The sequence below is a fragment of the Palaemon carinicauda genome, chromosome 22, assembly GCF_036898095.1.
Source record: "Palaemon carinicauda isolate YSFRI2023 chromosome 22, ASM3689809v2, whole genome shotgun sequence".
Lineage (NCBI taxonomy): Eukaryota > Metazoa > Arthropoda > Malacostraca > Decapoda > Palaemonidae > Palaemon > Palaemon carinicauda.
This window is the reverse complement of record NC_090746.1, coordinates 53,045,907-53,062,565: the sequence shown is the minus strand read 5'-3', so window position 1 is coordinate 53,062,565 and position 16,659 is coordinate 53,045,907. Positions and strand designations below refer to the sequence as shown.

General features: G+C 49.5%; 1 protein-coding gene across 3 annotated transcripts in view; it reads right to left on the bottom strand.

Moving 5' to 3' along the window:
• Window positions 1–16,659, bottom strand: part of LOC137616440 (mitogen-activated protein kinase 14-like) — a 258,883-nt gene that overhangs the window by 192,458 nt on the left and 49,766 nt on the right. For all 3 annotated transcript variants that reach the window (XM_068346191.1, XM_068346190.1, XM_068346188.1), the window contains exon 2: window positions 11,312–11,441. In XM_068346191.1, the coding sequence (XP_068202292.1) occupies window positions 11,312–11,441 (130 nt within the window). The remainder of the gene's footprint in view (window positions 1–11,311; window positions 11,442–16,659) is intronic.

Below are 16,659 nucleotides of genomic sequence, written 5' to 3'. Positions count from 1 at the left end.
GCGTAGCTGAAATGACGAGCCATTAAAATTTAACGTGGGTTTACTACCCACACCGCTAGTTAGCAGGGGGTGGGGGAGGGTAGCTTGCTACCCCCCCCCCCCCCCCCACACACACACCTATGCTTGAACTCACTTTGCTTGGAGGTAGGACTTCAAGGGGGATAGGGCTGGTGGGGCAAGTTTGGTTAAATAGCTAAGGTTTGTATAGTTAGGAAAAATACAAAATATCTACGAATTTGACATTTGTTCCGTAACTGGAATACAAACCACGCTATTTAATAGGGGTGACTCACCCATTAAGAAGGGTGGATGTCCCAGCCAGTACTGGCTTTTGGCTTTGCCCGGGGGCTCGTTATTTGAGTGTGTAAGCACCCAAGAAATAAGGAGTCCCTGCACCTCGCTAGAACCTTGCTACGCAAGGACTGCAGCCTACGCAAGCTGTCCTAGGAAGTTGTTCTGAAGTTCTTTAGATGGAAACTTGTAGACTAGGACTTTCCCAATACCACCTTGTCAGGGTATGGGGAAGTAACAGTATTAACTTAATACTAGGAACACAAGGGAGCATGGCTTACCTGCAGTGGTTTGAGGTCAGCTATGCAGAGAACCCAGGTGCTGCTTTTCCCAAGAGAGGGGATGATGAAAAGAATAAGGGCCAGTCAAACCTTTTCATCCATGCAGACTAAAACCGGGTAACAATGCCCTCAACCTTCTGCTACTTGTCCAATAAGGAGCTTGAGGTTTTAAACCAGCTGTTGTGAAGCCACCACAGGGCCGATATTGAACGTATCGAGCCTCCTGTGGGTCAAGTCTTGCAGGTAGTGGGCTGTGAACGTTGTTTGACGCTTCCACACCCCTGCTTGAAGGACCTGTTTCACAGAGAAATTTCTTTTGAAGGCCGGGGAAGAAGCTATACCCCTGACATCATGTGCTCTACGGCGACGTGACAGAAGAGAATCTGGATTCAAGGCCAGATCAATGACCTTACGAATCCATGCAGAGATGGTGTTTTTGGTGACCCTCCTCTTAAGTCCTCCCTGTGCTTACAAATAATGCTGGCACATGAGGACGGACTGCAGCTGTTCTTTTGAGGTATAGCCTCAAACTCCTTAATGGGCATAGTAAGAGATGGTCTGGGTCGTCTGTTACAGAGCGGAGACTAGAAATCCGGAAGGAGTCGAATCGAGGATCCGCTACTCCAGGATTCTGAATCTTAGCAATAAACTCAGGGACTAAGCTGAACGTTACCTCCCCCCATCCCTTTGAATAGACGATGTCATACGAGAGACCATGAAGTTCGCTAACACGCTTGGCCGAAGCCAAAGCTAGCAGGAACACCGTCTTCCAGGTTAGGTGGCGATCTGATGCCTGGCGTAATGGTTCATAGGGAGGTCTCTTAAGAGACCTGAGAACTCGAACCACGTTCCATGGAGGAGGTCTCACTTCCGACTGAGGGCAGTTCATAACTACGTATGAGTAGAGAAAGTTCTAGCGATGAAGAAATGTCCATTCCTTTCAGCCTGAAAGCTAGACTTAAGGCTGAGCGATAGCCTTTCATTGACGAGACTGAAAGGCATATTTCTTCACGCAAATACACGAGGAACTCCGCTATTGTTGGAATAGTGGCATCGAGTGGAGAGATACCCCTTCCACGAAACCAACCACAGAAGACTTTCCACTTTGCCTGGTAGACTGTTGCGGATGACTTTCGCAGATGTCCAGACATCCTGACAGCAACTTGCTGCAAAAATCCTCTCTCAGAGAGGAGATGCTGGATAGTCTCCAGGCGTGAAGTCGTAGCGAAGCTACGGATTTGTGGAAGATGTTGGCATGTGGTTGCTTGAGAAGATTATGTTTTGGAGGGAGCTCTATTGGTAGCTCCGTTAGGAGTTGCAGAAGGTCCGGGAACCATTCCGCATGATGCCATAGCGGAGCTATGAGGGTCATTGAAAGATTGACCCATGTTCTGGTCTTGTTGAGCACCCTCATCAGACAGAACGGGGGAAAGGCGTAAACGTCGATGTTGTCCCACCATTGTTGGAAAGCATCTTGCCAGAGAGCCTTGGGTTCTGGGACTGGAGACCAGTACAGCGGGAGCCTGAAGTTCAGGGCTGTTGCGAACAGATCCACAGTCGGAGAACCCCACAAAGTCAGGACTTTGTTGGCTACTAGATGATCCAAAGACCACTCGGTACTCACTATCTGAGACGCTCTGCACAGATTGTCGGCGAGCACATTCCTTTTGCCTGGAATGAAGCGAGCCGATAGTGGTATCGAGTGGATTTCGGCCCATCTCAGTATCTCTACTGCTAGATGGGATAGCTGCAGCGAAAAAGTACCTCCTTGCTTGTTGATGTAAGCCACTACTGTGGTGTTGTCGCTCATCACCACCACAGAGTGACCCGCCAGGTATTGTTGGAACTGTTGAAGGGCCAGGAAGATGGCCCTCATCTCTAGGAGATTTATATGGAGATACTTTTCTGACTCTGACCACAGGCTTGAGGTCATGTGGTGCAGTACGTGGGGCCCCCACCCTTTCTTTGAAGCGTCCGAAAACAGCATCAAATCCGAAGGGAGGACAAAGGTCTACTCCTTTTCATAGGTTCTCATCTGCCACCCACCACTGGAGGTCCGTCAGTTCCTCAGGTCCCATAGGGATCAGGACGTCCGGGGAATCGTAAACTTGATTCCACCGGGACTTAAGTCGCCACTGGAGGGATCTCATCCTGAGGCAACCGTTGGGAACTAGACGAGCCAATGATGAAAGGTGACCGAGGAGACGTAACCACGATTGGGCTGGAAGCTCTTCTCGTCTGAAAAAAGGTCTTGCAACATTCTTCAGCCTTGCTATCCTGTCGTCTGATGGGAAGGCTTTGTGGAGATTGGTGTCTATAACCATACCTAGATATTCCAGTCTTTGAGTGGGAAGCAGTGAGGACTTCTCGAAATTTACCAGGATCCCCAGATCCTGGCAAAGTCTCAGAAGTTTGTCCCGGTGTTGAAGAAGGGATGACACCGTGTCTGCTAGGATTAACCAGTCGTCCAGATAACGAAGGAGACGGATGCCAATCCTGTGTGCCCACGAAGATATTAGGGTGAACACTCTGGTGAAAACCTGTGGTGCTGTGGAGAGGCCAAAGCACAGCACCTTGAACTGGTACTCTTTGTTGTCTAGGCTGAATCTTGAAGATGGATGGACTGGGATCTGGAAGTACGTGTCCTTTAGATCCAGTATACACATGAAGTCTTGTGGTCTCACTGCTAGTCTGACTGTGTCTGCCGTCTCCATGCTGAACGGAGTTTGTTTGACAAACTTGTTCAGAGTTGAGAGGTCGATGACTGGTCTCCAGCCTCCAGACGCCTTCTTTACACGAAAGAGATGACTGAAGAAGCCTGAAGACCCGTCGAGGACCTCTTGGAGAGCACCCTTCTTCAACAGGGTCTGGACTTCTGCCCGAAGGGCTTGCCCCCTTTCCGATCCCATGGCAAGGGAGCTCAATGACACTGGATTCGTCGTCAGGGGAGGTAGAGATGTTGTGAACGGGACACGATATCCCTGACTGATTACGGAAATCGTCCAGGAATCGGCCCCGAGTTGCTACCACCTGTCTGAGCAACTTTGTAGGCATCCCCCCACTGGTGGACATGCCCCTGGCCTGCCAATCCTAGCGTTTGCGACCTCCGCTGCTCCTTCTAGGATTCTTACCTCCCCTGGAAGACTTTTTGCCTTTCCTATCCTTGACAGGAAAGGGCTTAGACACCACTGTCTTCGCTGCTGTCGTTGGTTTTGCGGTCTTGGTTGGACGGGAATGCTGGGGTGCTGGAGGCTTATAGGGCTTAGATGTCAAAGCCCTATGAAGGAGGGAGTCTTGGTGAGACTTCCTCTACCGCTCAGCGGCCTGTTCCACATAGTTAGGCTCAAACAGGATCGTTCCTTCTAAAGAAGAATGCCTGAGCCTATTGATCTCGGTGCTAGGGACCTTCTGATGGAATCTCTCAGCCACCGCATCCCGACGTTTCAGGATGGTGTTTGCCCACAAGTTCGAGACTTAGTGGGCCAGAAACTCGATCGTGCGAGTGCCTGAGAGAAGGAACGTCTCCATAGCTTTCCTGGTACGTTCTTTGGAGAAATCCTAAGAGCGTATCAGGATACCTAAGGTCCCTAACCAGATGTCCAGCCACGAAGTGGCTTGCATAGCATACTTCGCAACCTTCTCGGTTGCCGAGAACGAGACCTGCCGGTTGGAGAGTCTCTCAAGAGGGACTCCCCTGGTAAGCTCTTACAACGAATGGTGGAGAGGAAGAGCTAAACAAGGCTCCTTCAAGATCTCAAAGTACCTCCTCTGCTGTACGCGAGGAGGTGGGAGAAGCTTGTTGCCGGCACTGGAACAGTAGGAGGAGGACAACTCGGAGAGCTGTACAGCAATCTTGTCCCTGGTACTCTTAACCCCCTGAGACCAGGGCAGAGCCACACTGGTCTTAGATGGTTACTGAGTACCGAATACACGGTCCAAGACCATGTCCTTGCCCTCTCGAGGAGGGATCTCTGGGTCGGAAAACCCATTGAGAGCCCTCATTAGAGTCAGAACTTGCCAAAACGCATGTTCTGACTCTTGCTGTTCTCCTCCTGACGTTAGACTTGCAGCGAAGTCTCCTGTCCCCAAAGGCTCTTCTTGGGGAGAGTCGCGGACGTTCTCCGAGTGACTAGTTGGCTCCGTCCTTGGTCTTGTAGAGGACTTTGGTAAAGTCTTCGAGTCCTTCGACTCCTTCCTGGGAAGGATGTAGGACTCCAACATATTAGAGGGCAAGTTCTTTCCAGCCCCCACTTGGGAAGACTTCTCAGCACGAGGAGGGGTTTCCCTCATTGGTGCGATGGGGGAAAGTCTCACCTCACGTGATTCCCCTAAGGACGGGAAGTACTTGTCCGACTGTTAATGAGAGAAATTCTGGGGGAGTGAAGGAACCTGCCGCGAAGGCTTGCGTGGAGTCAACTTAGCCCTTGGAGAAGTTACCGCATCCGGAACTCCTCTTTTTCTCTTCAGAGGGGTAGAGACAGCCAAGGATCTGTGACCTAATTCAGAGAAAGCAGGCTTGAATGCCTGTGTAACTGCTCTGATTAGTGCAATGAACCAAGGTTGTTGACTGACAGACGCGCTGTCAGACACCCCCTTTGAAGGGACAGGGATAGAAGGATCCCTGGGAGGAGTTCCCATAGGAGGGTTCGCCTGAAAAGGAATAGGGATCCTGGACCCCTCTGGATGTTTCCCTTCCGCCGCAATATGCACTGTTATGTGTTTGCGGGGAGGGGAATAAGGCGATGATGACCTTGCCGTGCGTCGTTCAGCAGCCTCGCGCGCGGGAGGATATTGACGCTCGCGCGGGGGCACGTAATGGTGCTCGCACGATGGAGAATACGAGGGGTCACGCGCGGGAGACCGCTGGGGTCACGCGCGGGAGACCGCTGGCGCGCGCGCGGGAGACTGTGGGCGCACAGGCGAGCGTGCGGGAGACTGATGTCGCGCGCGTGGGCGCACAGAATCAGGGAGTTGAAAGCGCGCCCCTGAAGAAGCCGTAGGGCGAGCGCACGCAGGAGATACTCCTGGCGTGCGGGCGCGCAGTTGAAGCCTGTGCTGCTCGTGGGCGCGCAACTGCAGGAGAGGATGGGCAAGGGCGCGCGTGTATCCTCGTGGACGCGTGCAGGAGACTGCGCATGTCGGCGCAATGGCGAGCGCTGGCGCGTTGGAGAAAGCTGGCGCATAGATGAGTGCTGGGGTGTTGGCGAGCGCTGGCGCGTGGGAGAAGTCAGTATAGACTTCCCAACAGCGCCCAGATCCAAAGATCGTGGGCACGCAGGACAGATGACTGGCTGTGCGTGGGCGCTGGGGCGCAGGAGATCGCTGGCGTGCAGGAGAACGCTGGCGTACAGGAGAGTGCTGACGCGGTAGAGAGAGCTGGCACGTAGGAGAGCGCTGGCACGCAGGAGGTTGCTGGCGCGCAGGAGGCTGATGGCGCGCAGGAGCACGCTGACGCGCAGGTGAGGGATGGTGCGTAGCTGGGCGTGGGCACGCTTGCTCAGGCAAAGCCTGGCGCGCAGGAGAACATGGGCGCGTATGCTCTACTTTGCTGGCATAGCGCGAGGGAAATATGCGCGCGTTGGCGCATACGCCCTTGATGCCCTGTATTAGGGTTTGATGCCTGACGAGCGTGGAGGTCAGGTTTCGTCGGCGCGTAGCATGCATCAGCACTCAGGAACGGTGACGGCAGGTCGGCAGGTCTGACGGGTGGAAGGTCGACGTGTCCTTTGAAAGGACGACCTTCCAACGAAGGGGATTGCGAACGATCCGCAGAGAGGTCCAGGACCAAAGCAGGAACAGTTGGTGATCGCTGATGTGGCTCCTCTGCGGGGGACTGCAACGAAGATGTAGAACCAAAGAGGCGCCTCTTCACCGCAGGTGAAGGAAGGCCTCTCTGGCGAAGAGGAAGGCGAGCCTTGCGACGAATACGCCCTCTGGGGGCCGTGGGATCAGCAAGCTGACCTTCTGCAATCCTCCAAAGAGGAGTCTCTGTAAGTGAACTCCCCCGAGGGAGAGAAACACTGGCAGGAGAGACTGTTGGTTGAACAGGGACGGGAGAAACTAAGCCTTCAGCTACTGTGGGGTTTGAAGAGGCAGAGGTAGTAGGAGATACCGCACTGGATACCTCTGACACCACAACGTCGACAATCGACAGAGGATCAACCTCTGTCAGAGGCGGCGATTGCTTGACAGCGGCATCCAATCGGATGTAGTCAAGTAAGACTTCCTTGGAGGGCGAACCCTCGAGCCCCAAGGAAGACCAAAGCTGGAAAAGAGGGATTAGCGACAAATCCTCCCCCGGGGGAGAGGTGGAGCTGCCTCGCTAGGGGAGGCAACGCCATCTCTCGAACCCCGAGCTTGGAAAACAGTACTACGCTACCACTTGACGGTCTCTCGAAAGAGGCCGACTGAGTGGGAGCTTCGGAAGAGGTTTGAGCAACGGAAGAAGAGGCCTTGGGTTTCTCTCCTTTTAAAGAAACCTTCGAAGGAGAAACATCCCGTTTGGACTTCTTCTTCCGTCGCCAAGAAAACCTCTCCCACTGGGAGGTAGACCACTCCCTGCACTCACTACACTTATTATCACTATCACACCGTTGACCTCTACAGGAAGGGCAAAGGGCGTGAGGGTCTGTCTCGACCGCCGACATGAATGTTCTACAGGGGCGGTTGGGTAATCCAGGGCAGGTGCGCATAATAGCAGAGGCCAACTTCACACACAAAACTGTCAAAAAGAGAAAGCAAAAAAAGCATTAATGGCTGCCAATGAGCGGCGAGGATGACAGCAGACTCGTCCGACTACCATCCGAACCGAGAGCAAAGTGAGTTCAAGCACAGGTGTGTGTGAGGGGGGGGCGGGTAGCAAGCCATTCTCCCCCTACCCCCGCTAACTAGCGGCGTGGGTAGTAAACCCTCGTTAAATTTTAATGGCTCATCATTTCAGCTACGCCCAAAGTAACACCCCTATTAAATAGCGTGGTTTGTATTCCAGTTACGGAACAAATTCTAAATAAGAATATGTACCAAATCAAATACAGAAATGTAACCAAATGCCTCAACAATTTCATCAGTATCAGTAGCAACTAGTTACACGTGCCCATTTTCGAACAAAAATTAAGGGTAGGGGGTACAATAATGGCCCTGGAATACGTAATAGTCATTAATTTTGGACATAATCATATACCATTGTGTAGCTCTTGGTGTTAGCATTATGTTGGTGCCAAAATGTTCACTTAGTTTGGATATTAAGGAAGTTAAAGCCAATAAAGAGACACCAAGTGTGAAAATTTGGAGTGAGGTTTGTACAAAAAGTGATAATTTTACATTTTTGCCATATTTATGTGTTTGGAAACACCCGGATATGCATAAAGGACATCCTAAGGAAGAAAACTAAGGGGGTCGTGGGGGGGAGTTTCACTTTCTGGCCCATGGCCTACATTGGTTACAGAACAAAGACTCACAATCTGAAAGGGCCCGAATCTATGGTCCACAATATTCCAGCACCCACAAATTTTGAGTACAGTGATACCTCGGTACTCGACCATAATCCGTTCGAGATCCGTGTTCGACCTCCGATTTGTTCGAGTACCGAATTTTTTTTCCCCATAAGAAATAATGGTATATATTCTATTCCGTTCCCAAGCACTCGAACAGGCCCAAAATATTAATAAAACGTGTACCTAAACAACAATAATTATCTAAATGTGTATGAAATTGGTCAGAAAATCCTATAAAACAATTTTAAACCATTTACTGTACTAAAATAAAACAATTTTAAACCATTTTCTGTACTGTAGTGAACATACCTTTGAGCAGCGGTGCGCATGCCTTCTTCATATTTCTTTATGATCTCCAGCTTCGTTTCCATAGTAATCATCTTCTTACTTCTCCGTTTAACATCACTAGTAGTCTTGGGACCCATGGCTAACGAATTAAAGTTATAATTAAGCACTAAAATGCACGAAAAATACATTATCGCAAGCACTCACAGGAGATCAAGTCTTTACGAAACGCACACAAGATTCTGAACCGAGTGCACGTATAACAAAGAGAGAGAGAGGCAGCATCTCTCTCAGGCATTGTGGGAGGGATTTTGGCCAATAGTGTATCTGCATCCTAGTGACGCCGTGACGCCGACCAATAGCAGACCAGCTTCTTAGTGACGTATGCAGTGACGTATAAGCGTGGTGGTAGGCTAGTGACTCTTCACTAATTCTTCATAGATATGCAACGCTTTTTCACAAATGAACGCTTCACTAACACTTTCCCCGGCCAACTGTTTTTCTTTAATAAATATTAAAAGCAACTTTTCCATCTCCTCAATCACTTGTGGCCTTTGCTTAGTTACCGCCGTAACTCCCGTTGCAACATTCGCCTTCTTAATCATTTCTTTATGCTTTAAAAACGTAGAAATGGTCGACTTCGCCATTCCGTATTCTACCGCTAAATCGGACACTCGTACACCATTCTCATATTTCGCTATAATTTCCTTCTTCAACTCGATCGTTGTTCGCACTGTTTTCCTCTTCTCCTTCCCCTTAACACTCATTACTTTCTTGGGACTCATTATGAAAGCTAAAAAAGCAATTAAAAGCACTGAAAATCACTAAATCACAACGAATGCTGATCGCGCGTTGTCTGAGTGACGCTCTCGAGAGAACTGATGCTTCCCGAACAAGCGAGAGTGGCCGAGATGGCGCGATCATCACAAAGCCCATGCGGTCGTCACGTGTTCGGCTGGTCGAGTACCGAATTTTTGGTCGAGCACCGCAGCAAAAATTTCTCGAAAATTTTGGTCGAACTCCGAATTGTTCGAGTATAGAGTCGTTCGACTACCGAGGTATCACTGTATTAGCAATAAACTCTGGGACGAAGCAGAGTGTCACTTCCATCCAACCCCTTGAATGGGCTATATCATACGAGAGGCCATGAAGTTCACTGACTCTCTTTGACGCGGCTAACACGAGCAGGAACGCCGTCTTCAAAGTGAGATTTCGGTCAGTTACATGGTGTAATGGTTCTCAAGGAGGTCCTTTTAAGGCTCTCAAGATGCAAACCACGTTCCAAGGAGGAGGCCTAATCTTTGATTGGGGGCAAGTGATCTCATAACCCCGTATGAGTAAAGAAAGCTCCAATGAAGAGGAAATCTCTACTACTTTCAGCTTAAAGGCAAGGCTTAAGGCTGAGCAATAGCCTTGCAATGCCAAGACTGAAAGGAGTTTTTCCTCCCGAAGGTATACAAGGAACTCCGCTATTACTGGAATAGTGGCATCGAGTGGAGAGATATTCCTTCCACGACACCAACCACAGAATACTCTTCATTTTGTCTGATAGACCAAGGCTGAGGACCTATGCAAGTATCTGGACCTTCCCTCAACAGCTTATTGTGAAAAGCCCTTCTGAGAGAGGAGACGCTGGATAGTCTCCACTTGTGAAGTAGAAGCGACTGCATGGTCTTGGGTTGAACCCGTGCGTCTTCTTCCGAGGTTCTCGTGAGCTCGTATTCCGTAACTCATCAGGGAGCAAGGGAACCAGAGCTGTCCTGTCTGAAACACGAGGGCGAGGTGATTGACCCTGCGCGGATATGCCCGGAGACTTGCGCGATCGGGAGGTTGAAGGACAGGAGCGCTCTCTCTCTCTCTGATGATATGTAGCGACGGTGAGAAGTGCTCTTTCTCCCTTTCCTAGAGCAATCTGAGCTCCTCAAACTAATATGTGAAGGAGAGGGATTGCGCTCAGAGTGCGCTTTTCCCTCGTCCGCGAATAGATGAAAAATCGTGGGAAGAGCTTCTCCAACGGGAGTGCTTATTACGCTTTGGAGAACTCTCTTGTGCCGAAGAATTAGAACATATCGTGGCGCTCTTTTTCTTGAAGCGCCTAGATGATCCCTCGCGAGAGGAAGTCGACAGTGAGGCAGGACGATGACGCGAGGTAGCGCTCTTCTTATGTTTGTGACGAGAGCGCTTATAGTCTCTCGTCGAGACATTTCGTGAAGAGATAGAAGGCGAGGAAGAGCGAGAACGATGATGTCTCTTCCTATGTCACCTGTCTCTTCAACAAGAACGTCTGGGCGACGGAGAGCGAGGACGATGATGATGAGGAGGAGGGGGAGGTACTGCGATGTTTGCACTTGCGACGTTGTAGTTTTGTAGAAGCGCAAGCGAAGTGTGAAGAAGGCCCGAGACTCCTTACCTTTCGATGGCGAACCTGGAGGTAACGAATCCTTTTTGGATTTCTTCTTCTTCCTCTTCACGAACTTTTCCCACTGAGAGGGCAACCATTCTCTACATGCTTGGCAGGGGGAGCCTTTAGAACACCTATGACCTCTGCACGAAGGGCATAGGGAATGAGGATCCACCTCCGGTGGCGACATAAATGTGCCACATGATTTCGGGGGAACCCCGGGACACTTCCTCATAATAGAGGACATCACATCTAACAAAAAAAAAAGAAAGAGAGTTAATCAAAAACCCAATAAAGAAAGGCTAGTTTGCCAGTCAAACAAAAGCAGGAGCAGCGGTGTTATCACTGCGACGGCTAGAATTCGATTGAAGGTATTCAGTAGCTACCGACCAGCAGTCACCCACCACTAACAGGTGGATAACTACCGGCCCGGTCGTTAGCGACCTTGTTAAGGTTTTCTGCTGTATTTTCCAGCTTGCGCTAGAATATCTCCCATAGTAAAGAATGAGGGTTTGTATCAAGTTTAGGAACAAAAACAACAGTAATGTATAGGCTCTTACATTTTCATGGTCCATGTGTTTTAACATCCTCAACTCCCGGTATGTTCGTTTCGCGTGGATGTGGGTTTGAAATGGCCTTGCCAGTTTCTTGATGGCAACTTTGGTATTGGTTTTTGAGTCCATTGCAGAGCTGTTGATATAAAGAGGATTTAGTATTACAATAGAGTACAAAAAAGGGCCAAAAAAAATGTTAAGAGATAATTCAATACTGTACAATAGGTTTTTTTACTTCAGTATAACTTAAAAAAATAAAAAAAATTACAAATTCGTATATAATTTGTATTTTTCCTAACGATACAAACCTTTACCTATTTATTTAGGGGTATTAGTTTCGGTGAAACTGAAAGGGTTAACTACCCATCACGCTAGTTAGCGGGGAGTAGCTTGCTACCGCTCCCACTCACACACTGTGATTTAGCTCACTTTGCTCGGAGGTAGGACTTCAAGGAGGAGAGGGCCAGTGGGTTTGTATAAATAGCTAAAGGTTTGTATCGTTAGGAAAAATACAAACTATCTACAAATTTGTCATTTGTTCCGTAACTGGAATACAAACCTACACTAATGATTAGGGGTGACTCGCCCATTAGGAGGGTGGACGTCCCTGCTAATCTGGCTCTTTAGCTTTACCCGTGGGCTACTTGTATTGAATATGTTGGTACCAAATATAAGAAGTCCCTACACCTCACTAAACCCTGCTATGCAAGGTCTGCAGCCTACGCAAGCTGTGTGTTGAGATAAGCAGTGTGACTGTCAAGATGAAAGTTATTCCGAGACTTTGTAGGAAAAACTGTTGGATCAAGACTTTCCCAATACCACCTCGCCAGGGTATGGGGCTGCAACAGTATTGACACAAAACTAGGTACACAAGGGAGCATGGTTTACCCGCAGTGGTTGAGGTCAGCATGTGCAAAGAACCCAGGCTGCTGCTTTCCCCATAAGAGGGGAGGATGAAGAAAAGATAAAGAGCCAGTCATTCCTTTTCATTTAAGCAGACTAAAGTAGGGTAACAATGCCCTCAATTGTCTGATACTTGTCCAATAAGAAGTTGAGGTATACAACCAGTTGTGCAGCCACCACAGGACCGATAGAGATCGTATCGAGTTCCCGTGGGTCACGTCTTGCAGGAGAAAGGTTGTGAAAGTCACCTGGAGCATTCACACACCCTTGCTTGTCCACAGAGTAATCTGCTTTGAAGGGCCAGGGGCATAGCTATGCCCCTGACATTGGAGGTCGACACGTTGGAGGAGAATTTGTATTCAGTGCGTAATTGATGACTGTGAATCCAGCAGAGATGATGTTTTGGTGATCCTCCTCTTGTCTCTCCCAGTGCTGATGATGAGAGAAGGCACCTGGGTAGGCTGTTGCCGTTTTCTTGAGGTGAGTCTCAAACCTCGACACGTGTACAGTAACAGATGATCTGGTTTGCCAATTACCTTGAGGAGACTTGTTGTCTAGTATCCTTCACCTCTGGAGACTGTGTCTTGGCAACAAACTCAGGGGAGAAACTGAACGTTGCCTTTCACCCTACTCATGAATGGACGATGTCAAAAGAGAGACCATGAAGTTCCTTGACTCGTTTGGCCGATGTCAAACTGTGTAGGAGTACTGTCTTCTAAACCAGGTGAAAATTTGTTGCCTGGTGAAGTGGACTGTAAGGAGATCTCCTTAGAGACCGGCGAACTCGAACTAGGTATCAAGAGGGAGGTCTCAATTCCGACTAGGGAAAGGCAAGTTTGTAAGTCAGCATAAGTTAGGAAAAATCTAGCAATGAGGTGATTACCCTTCCTTTCAGTTTGAAGGCGAGGCTCAAGGTTGAGTGACCGTGAATATGGGGGGGGTCTTTTCCTCCTGCAAATACTCGAAGATTCCACTATTGCTGATAGAGGTATTGTGTGGAGAGATACGCTTTCCCATGACACCAACCACAGAAGACGTTATACTTTGCCTGGTGGTAGACTGATGCTGAGGAATTCCTCAGATATCTAGACAACCTCTTCGCAACTTATTGCAAAAAACCTCTCTAAGAGAGGAAGTGCTGAGTAATCTCCAGGCGTGCAATCATAGCGAAGCTATTGCTTGTGGTAGATGTCGAAGTGTGGTTGTCTGTGACATGGAGATGGTTTTCCTGGAGGCTTCGTCAGGAGCTGCAGAAGGTTTGGAAACCATTCCGCGTAATGCCATGGCAGAGCTATGAGAGACCTTGAGAGGCTGACTGATGTTCTAGCCTTGTTAAGTACCCTTCTCTTCAGACAAAACGGGGATGAGACGTAAACGTCGTTGTTGTACCCACCGTTGTTGGCATACCTCTTGCCAGAGTCTTGGGGTTTAGGACTGGGGAGCAGCGGAAGTCTGAGGTTCAGGGGCGTTGTGAACAGATCCACAGTTGGAGAACCCCATAAAGTTGGGACTTTGTAGGCTACAAGGTGATCCAAAGACCATTCGGTACTCCTCATCTGAGATGCTGTTCTCAGATTGTCGGCGAGCACATTCCTCTAGTCTGGAATGAAGCAGGCTGATAGCGGTACTGAGCAGACTTCGGCCCATCTTAGCATTTATACTGTTAGATGAGAAGAGGCTGCGAGCAAGTTCCTTCTTGCTTGTTGATGTGACCCACTATGTGGTATTGTCGCTCATCACACCACTGAGTGCCCTGTCAGGAACTGATGAGGCTGTTGAAGGACTGTAAAGTTGGCCTTCATCCTTGAAGAGATTTAAGGTACTTTCGGACTCTACCCAGAGGCCTGAGGTTGTGTGGTGCAGCACGATGGTCCCTCCTCCCTTCTTTTGTGTTTAAGCACAGCATCAAGTCCAGGGAGGAGGAAGGATAAGAAGGTTACACCCCTCCGTAGATTCTCGACTGCCACCCATCCCTTGACGTCCGTCCAATCCTCTGGTCCCATGGGGATCAGAATGTCTGGGGAATCGAAGGCCTGATTCCAATCGGACTCAAGCTGACACTGGAGAGAACTAATCCTGAGGTGGCTATTGGAAATTAGAGACCAGGGATGATAGGTGTCCGAGGAAACATGGCCACTCTGGGCTGGGAGTTCTTGCCTTGAGAAAGGGTCATGTGACCTTTTTAAGCCTTGCTATCCTGTCTTTGATGAGAAGGTTTTTGTGGAGATTGGTAACTACAATCATTCCCAGATATACCAGTCTTCTGGGAGGGAAGTAGGGAAGACTTCCCAAGGCTTACCACGATCGCCAAATCTTGGTAAAAAAAACTTCAGAAGTTTCGGTGCTGAAACAAGGTTGCCACCAAGTCTACTAGGATCAGTCCGTCGTCCAGTAAACGGAGGCGATGGATGCCGATCCTGTGAGCCCAGGATGGGTGCTGTGGAAAGACCGAAGCACAGTGCCTTGAACTGGTATTTCTTGCTGTCTAGACTGAATCTCCAATACTTCCTTGAAGATGGATGGTTTGGGACCTGGAAGTATGCGTCCTTTAGGTCCAGCGTGCACATGAAGACCTGTGGTCTTAACCCTTGTCCCAACTTCTCTAACATGGTGTGGACATCGGCCCAAAGGACTACCTTCTTGCAGATCCTTTCGCATTAGAGTCAGTTGACGCTGGGGTCTTGACTCGTGGAGGAAAAGATGGGACACGATACCCTGTGTAAGGATTCTTCCCTGGGAGAGAACACCTTGAACTGATAGCAGTGGGTAAGGCAACACTGGACCCTACCATGTGCCCTGACGAAGTTGATGCTATTCCTTAGAACAGCATCGTTCTGGCAAATGTTAACAAATGGTCAAGAGGTAGGTATCGTGGCTACTGTGCAGTTGGAGAGCGCTCGCGAGTAGTCACCTGTCGACAAGCTACTGATGAGGGCTGTCGATCGCCTGCAGATCGCTTTAGTGGATCGGCGTGATGGCGAACGGAGAGTAGCAAGACGTGTGTCGTTTGCCTTCCTATCTAGGGAACAACAGGCAGATGTTGACTAGAGAGTCTACGTGACGAACTGCCGGTGAACAGCGAACTGCTGATGATCGGCGAATCGGCGATCTGTGAGCTGAAGATGGTAACTGACAAGCAGACAAAAGCTGTCTGGTCAGTCAGCCAAGGAAGGCTGATGATCAATGAGTTGGCGATCAGCTTGGAGCACCTTGAGAAACAGCATAATGGTTTAATGATCGCTAGTTGGTGATCGGTGAGCCATTGATGATCAGCGCTCTGAGATCTGAAAGGAAGCTTGGAAAGCTGACAATCGAGATCGGAGTGTTGAGCTAATGATCGATGAATGGTAATCTAGTGATCGGCAATCGGAGCATTTGAGAATGGTAAGCTAGCCATAGGTGAGCTAGCAATAGCTGACTATTGAGGACTGGCGATCGGCGAGCTAGAGATTAGCAAGCTGACGATTGGCTATTAGAGAGCTGAGGGTCAAAGATCAGCGAGACTGATATCGATGATCGAAGAAAGATGAGCTGGCAATAAGTAATCTAGTGATCGGCGAGCAAGTGATCAGCAAGCTGATGACTGGTTATCGACTAGCAATCGGAGATTGTTAGCAATTGGCGAGACTGGAGATTAATGATCAGAGAAAGATGAGCTAGCAATTGGCAATCTGGTGATCGGCGAGCTAGCAATCAGCAAACAGTGACTAGCGATCAGCTGATTGATGATTTCTCATTGGTGGAAACCGAGCTAGCGATCGGCGGGCTAGTGAACGGCAGTAAGAGAGCTTGTGATCGATGAACTAATGATAGGCAGTTTGCAGTGTCCAGATTGTATTTACTGAGAGTGGTAATGACAGAAAAACCTCCTGAAGAGAAAGGGACCAAGGGTTCCGTGTGAGGAGTCTCGGCATATGGTTGATGCGGCGGGTCCACCTTCGAAGATGGAATCTTCAGGATCTTGAACTCATCTGTGAAGCCTCTTCCCTCGTTTCATGGCGGGCGCACTGTAATGCGCTTGCGGGAAGGGGAATGTGGCGATGGTGACCTGTCAAAAAGTTTTCCCTTTCGGTCTTTTTGCCTCACGTATGAGTGCGCAGGAAAGTGCTGGAGCGCTGGTGAGCGCTGGTGAACGCTGGCGAACCGGAGAGCGCTTGTGCGCAGGAGACCGCTGGCGCGCAAGAGAGCACTGCCAAGCAGCCAAGCGCTGGTGAACACACGAGTCCTGGCAAGCCGGAAAACGCTGGTATGCAGGTGAGCGTGAGCAAGAGAACGCTAGTGCGCAGGTGAGCGAGGGTGCGCAGCCTGTCGTCTGAGGGGAAGACTTTGTGTTGTTTGGTGTCTAATACCATGCCCAGGTATACCAGTTTTTGAGTGGGAAGTAGGGAAGACTTCTCGAGGTTTACCATGATACCCAGATCTTGGCAAAGCTCAGAAGTTTGTCTCGGTGC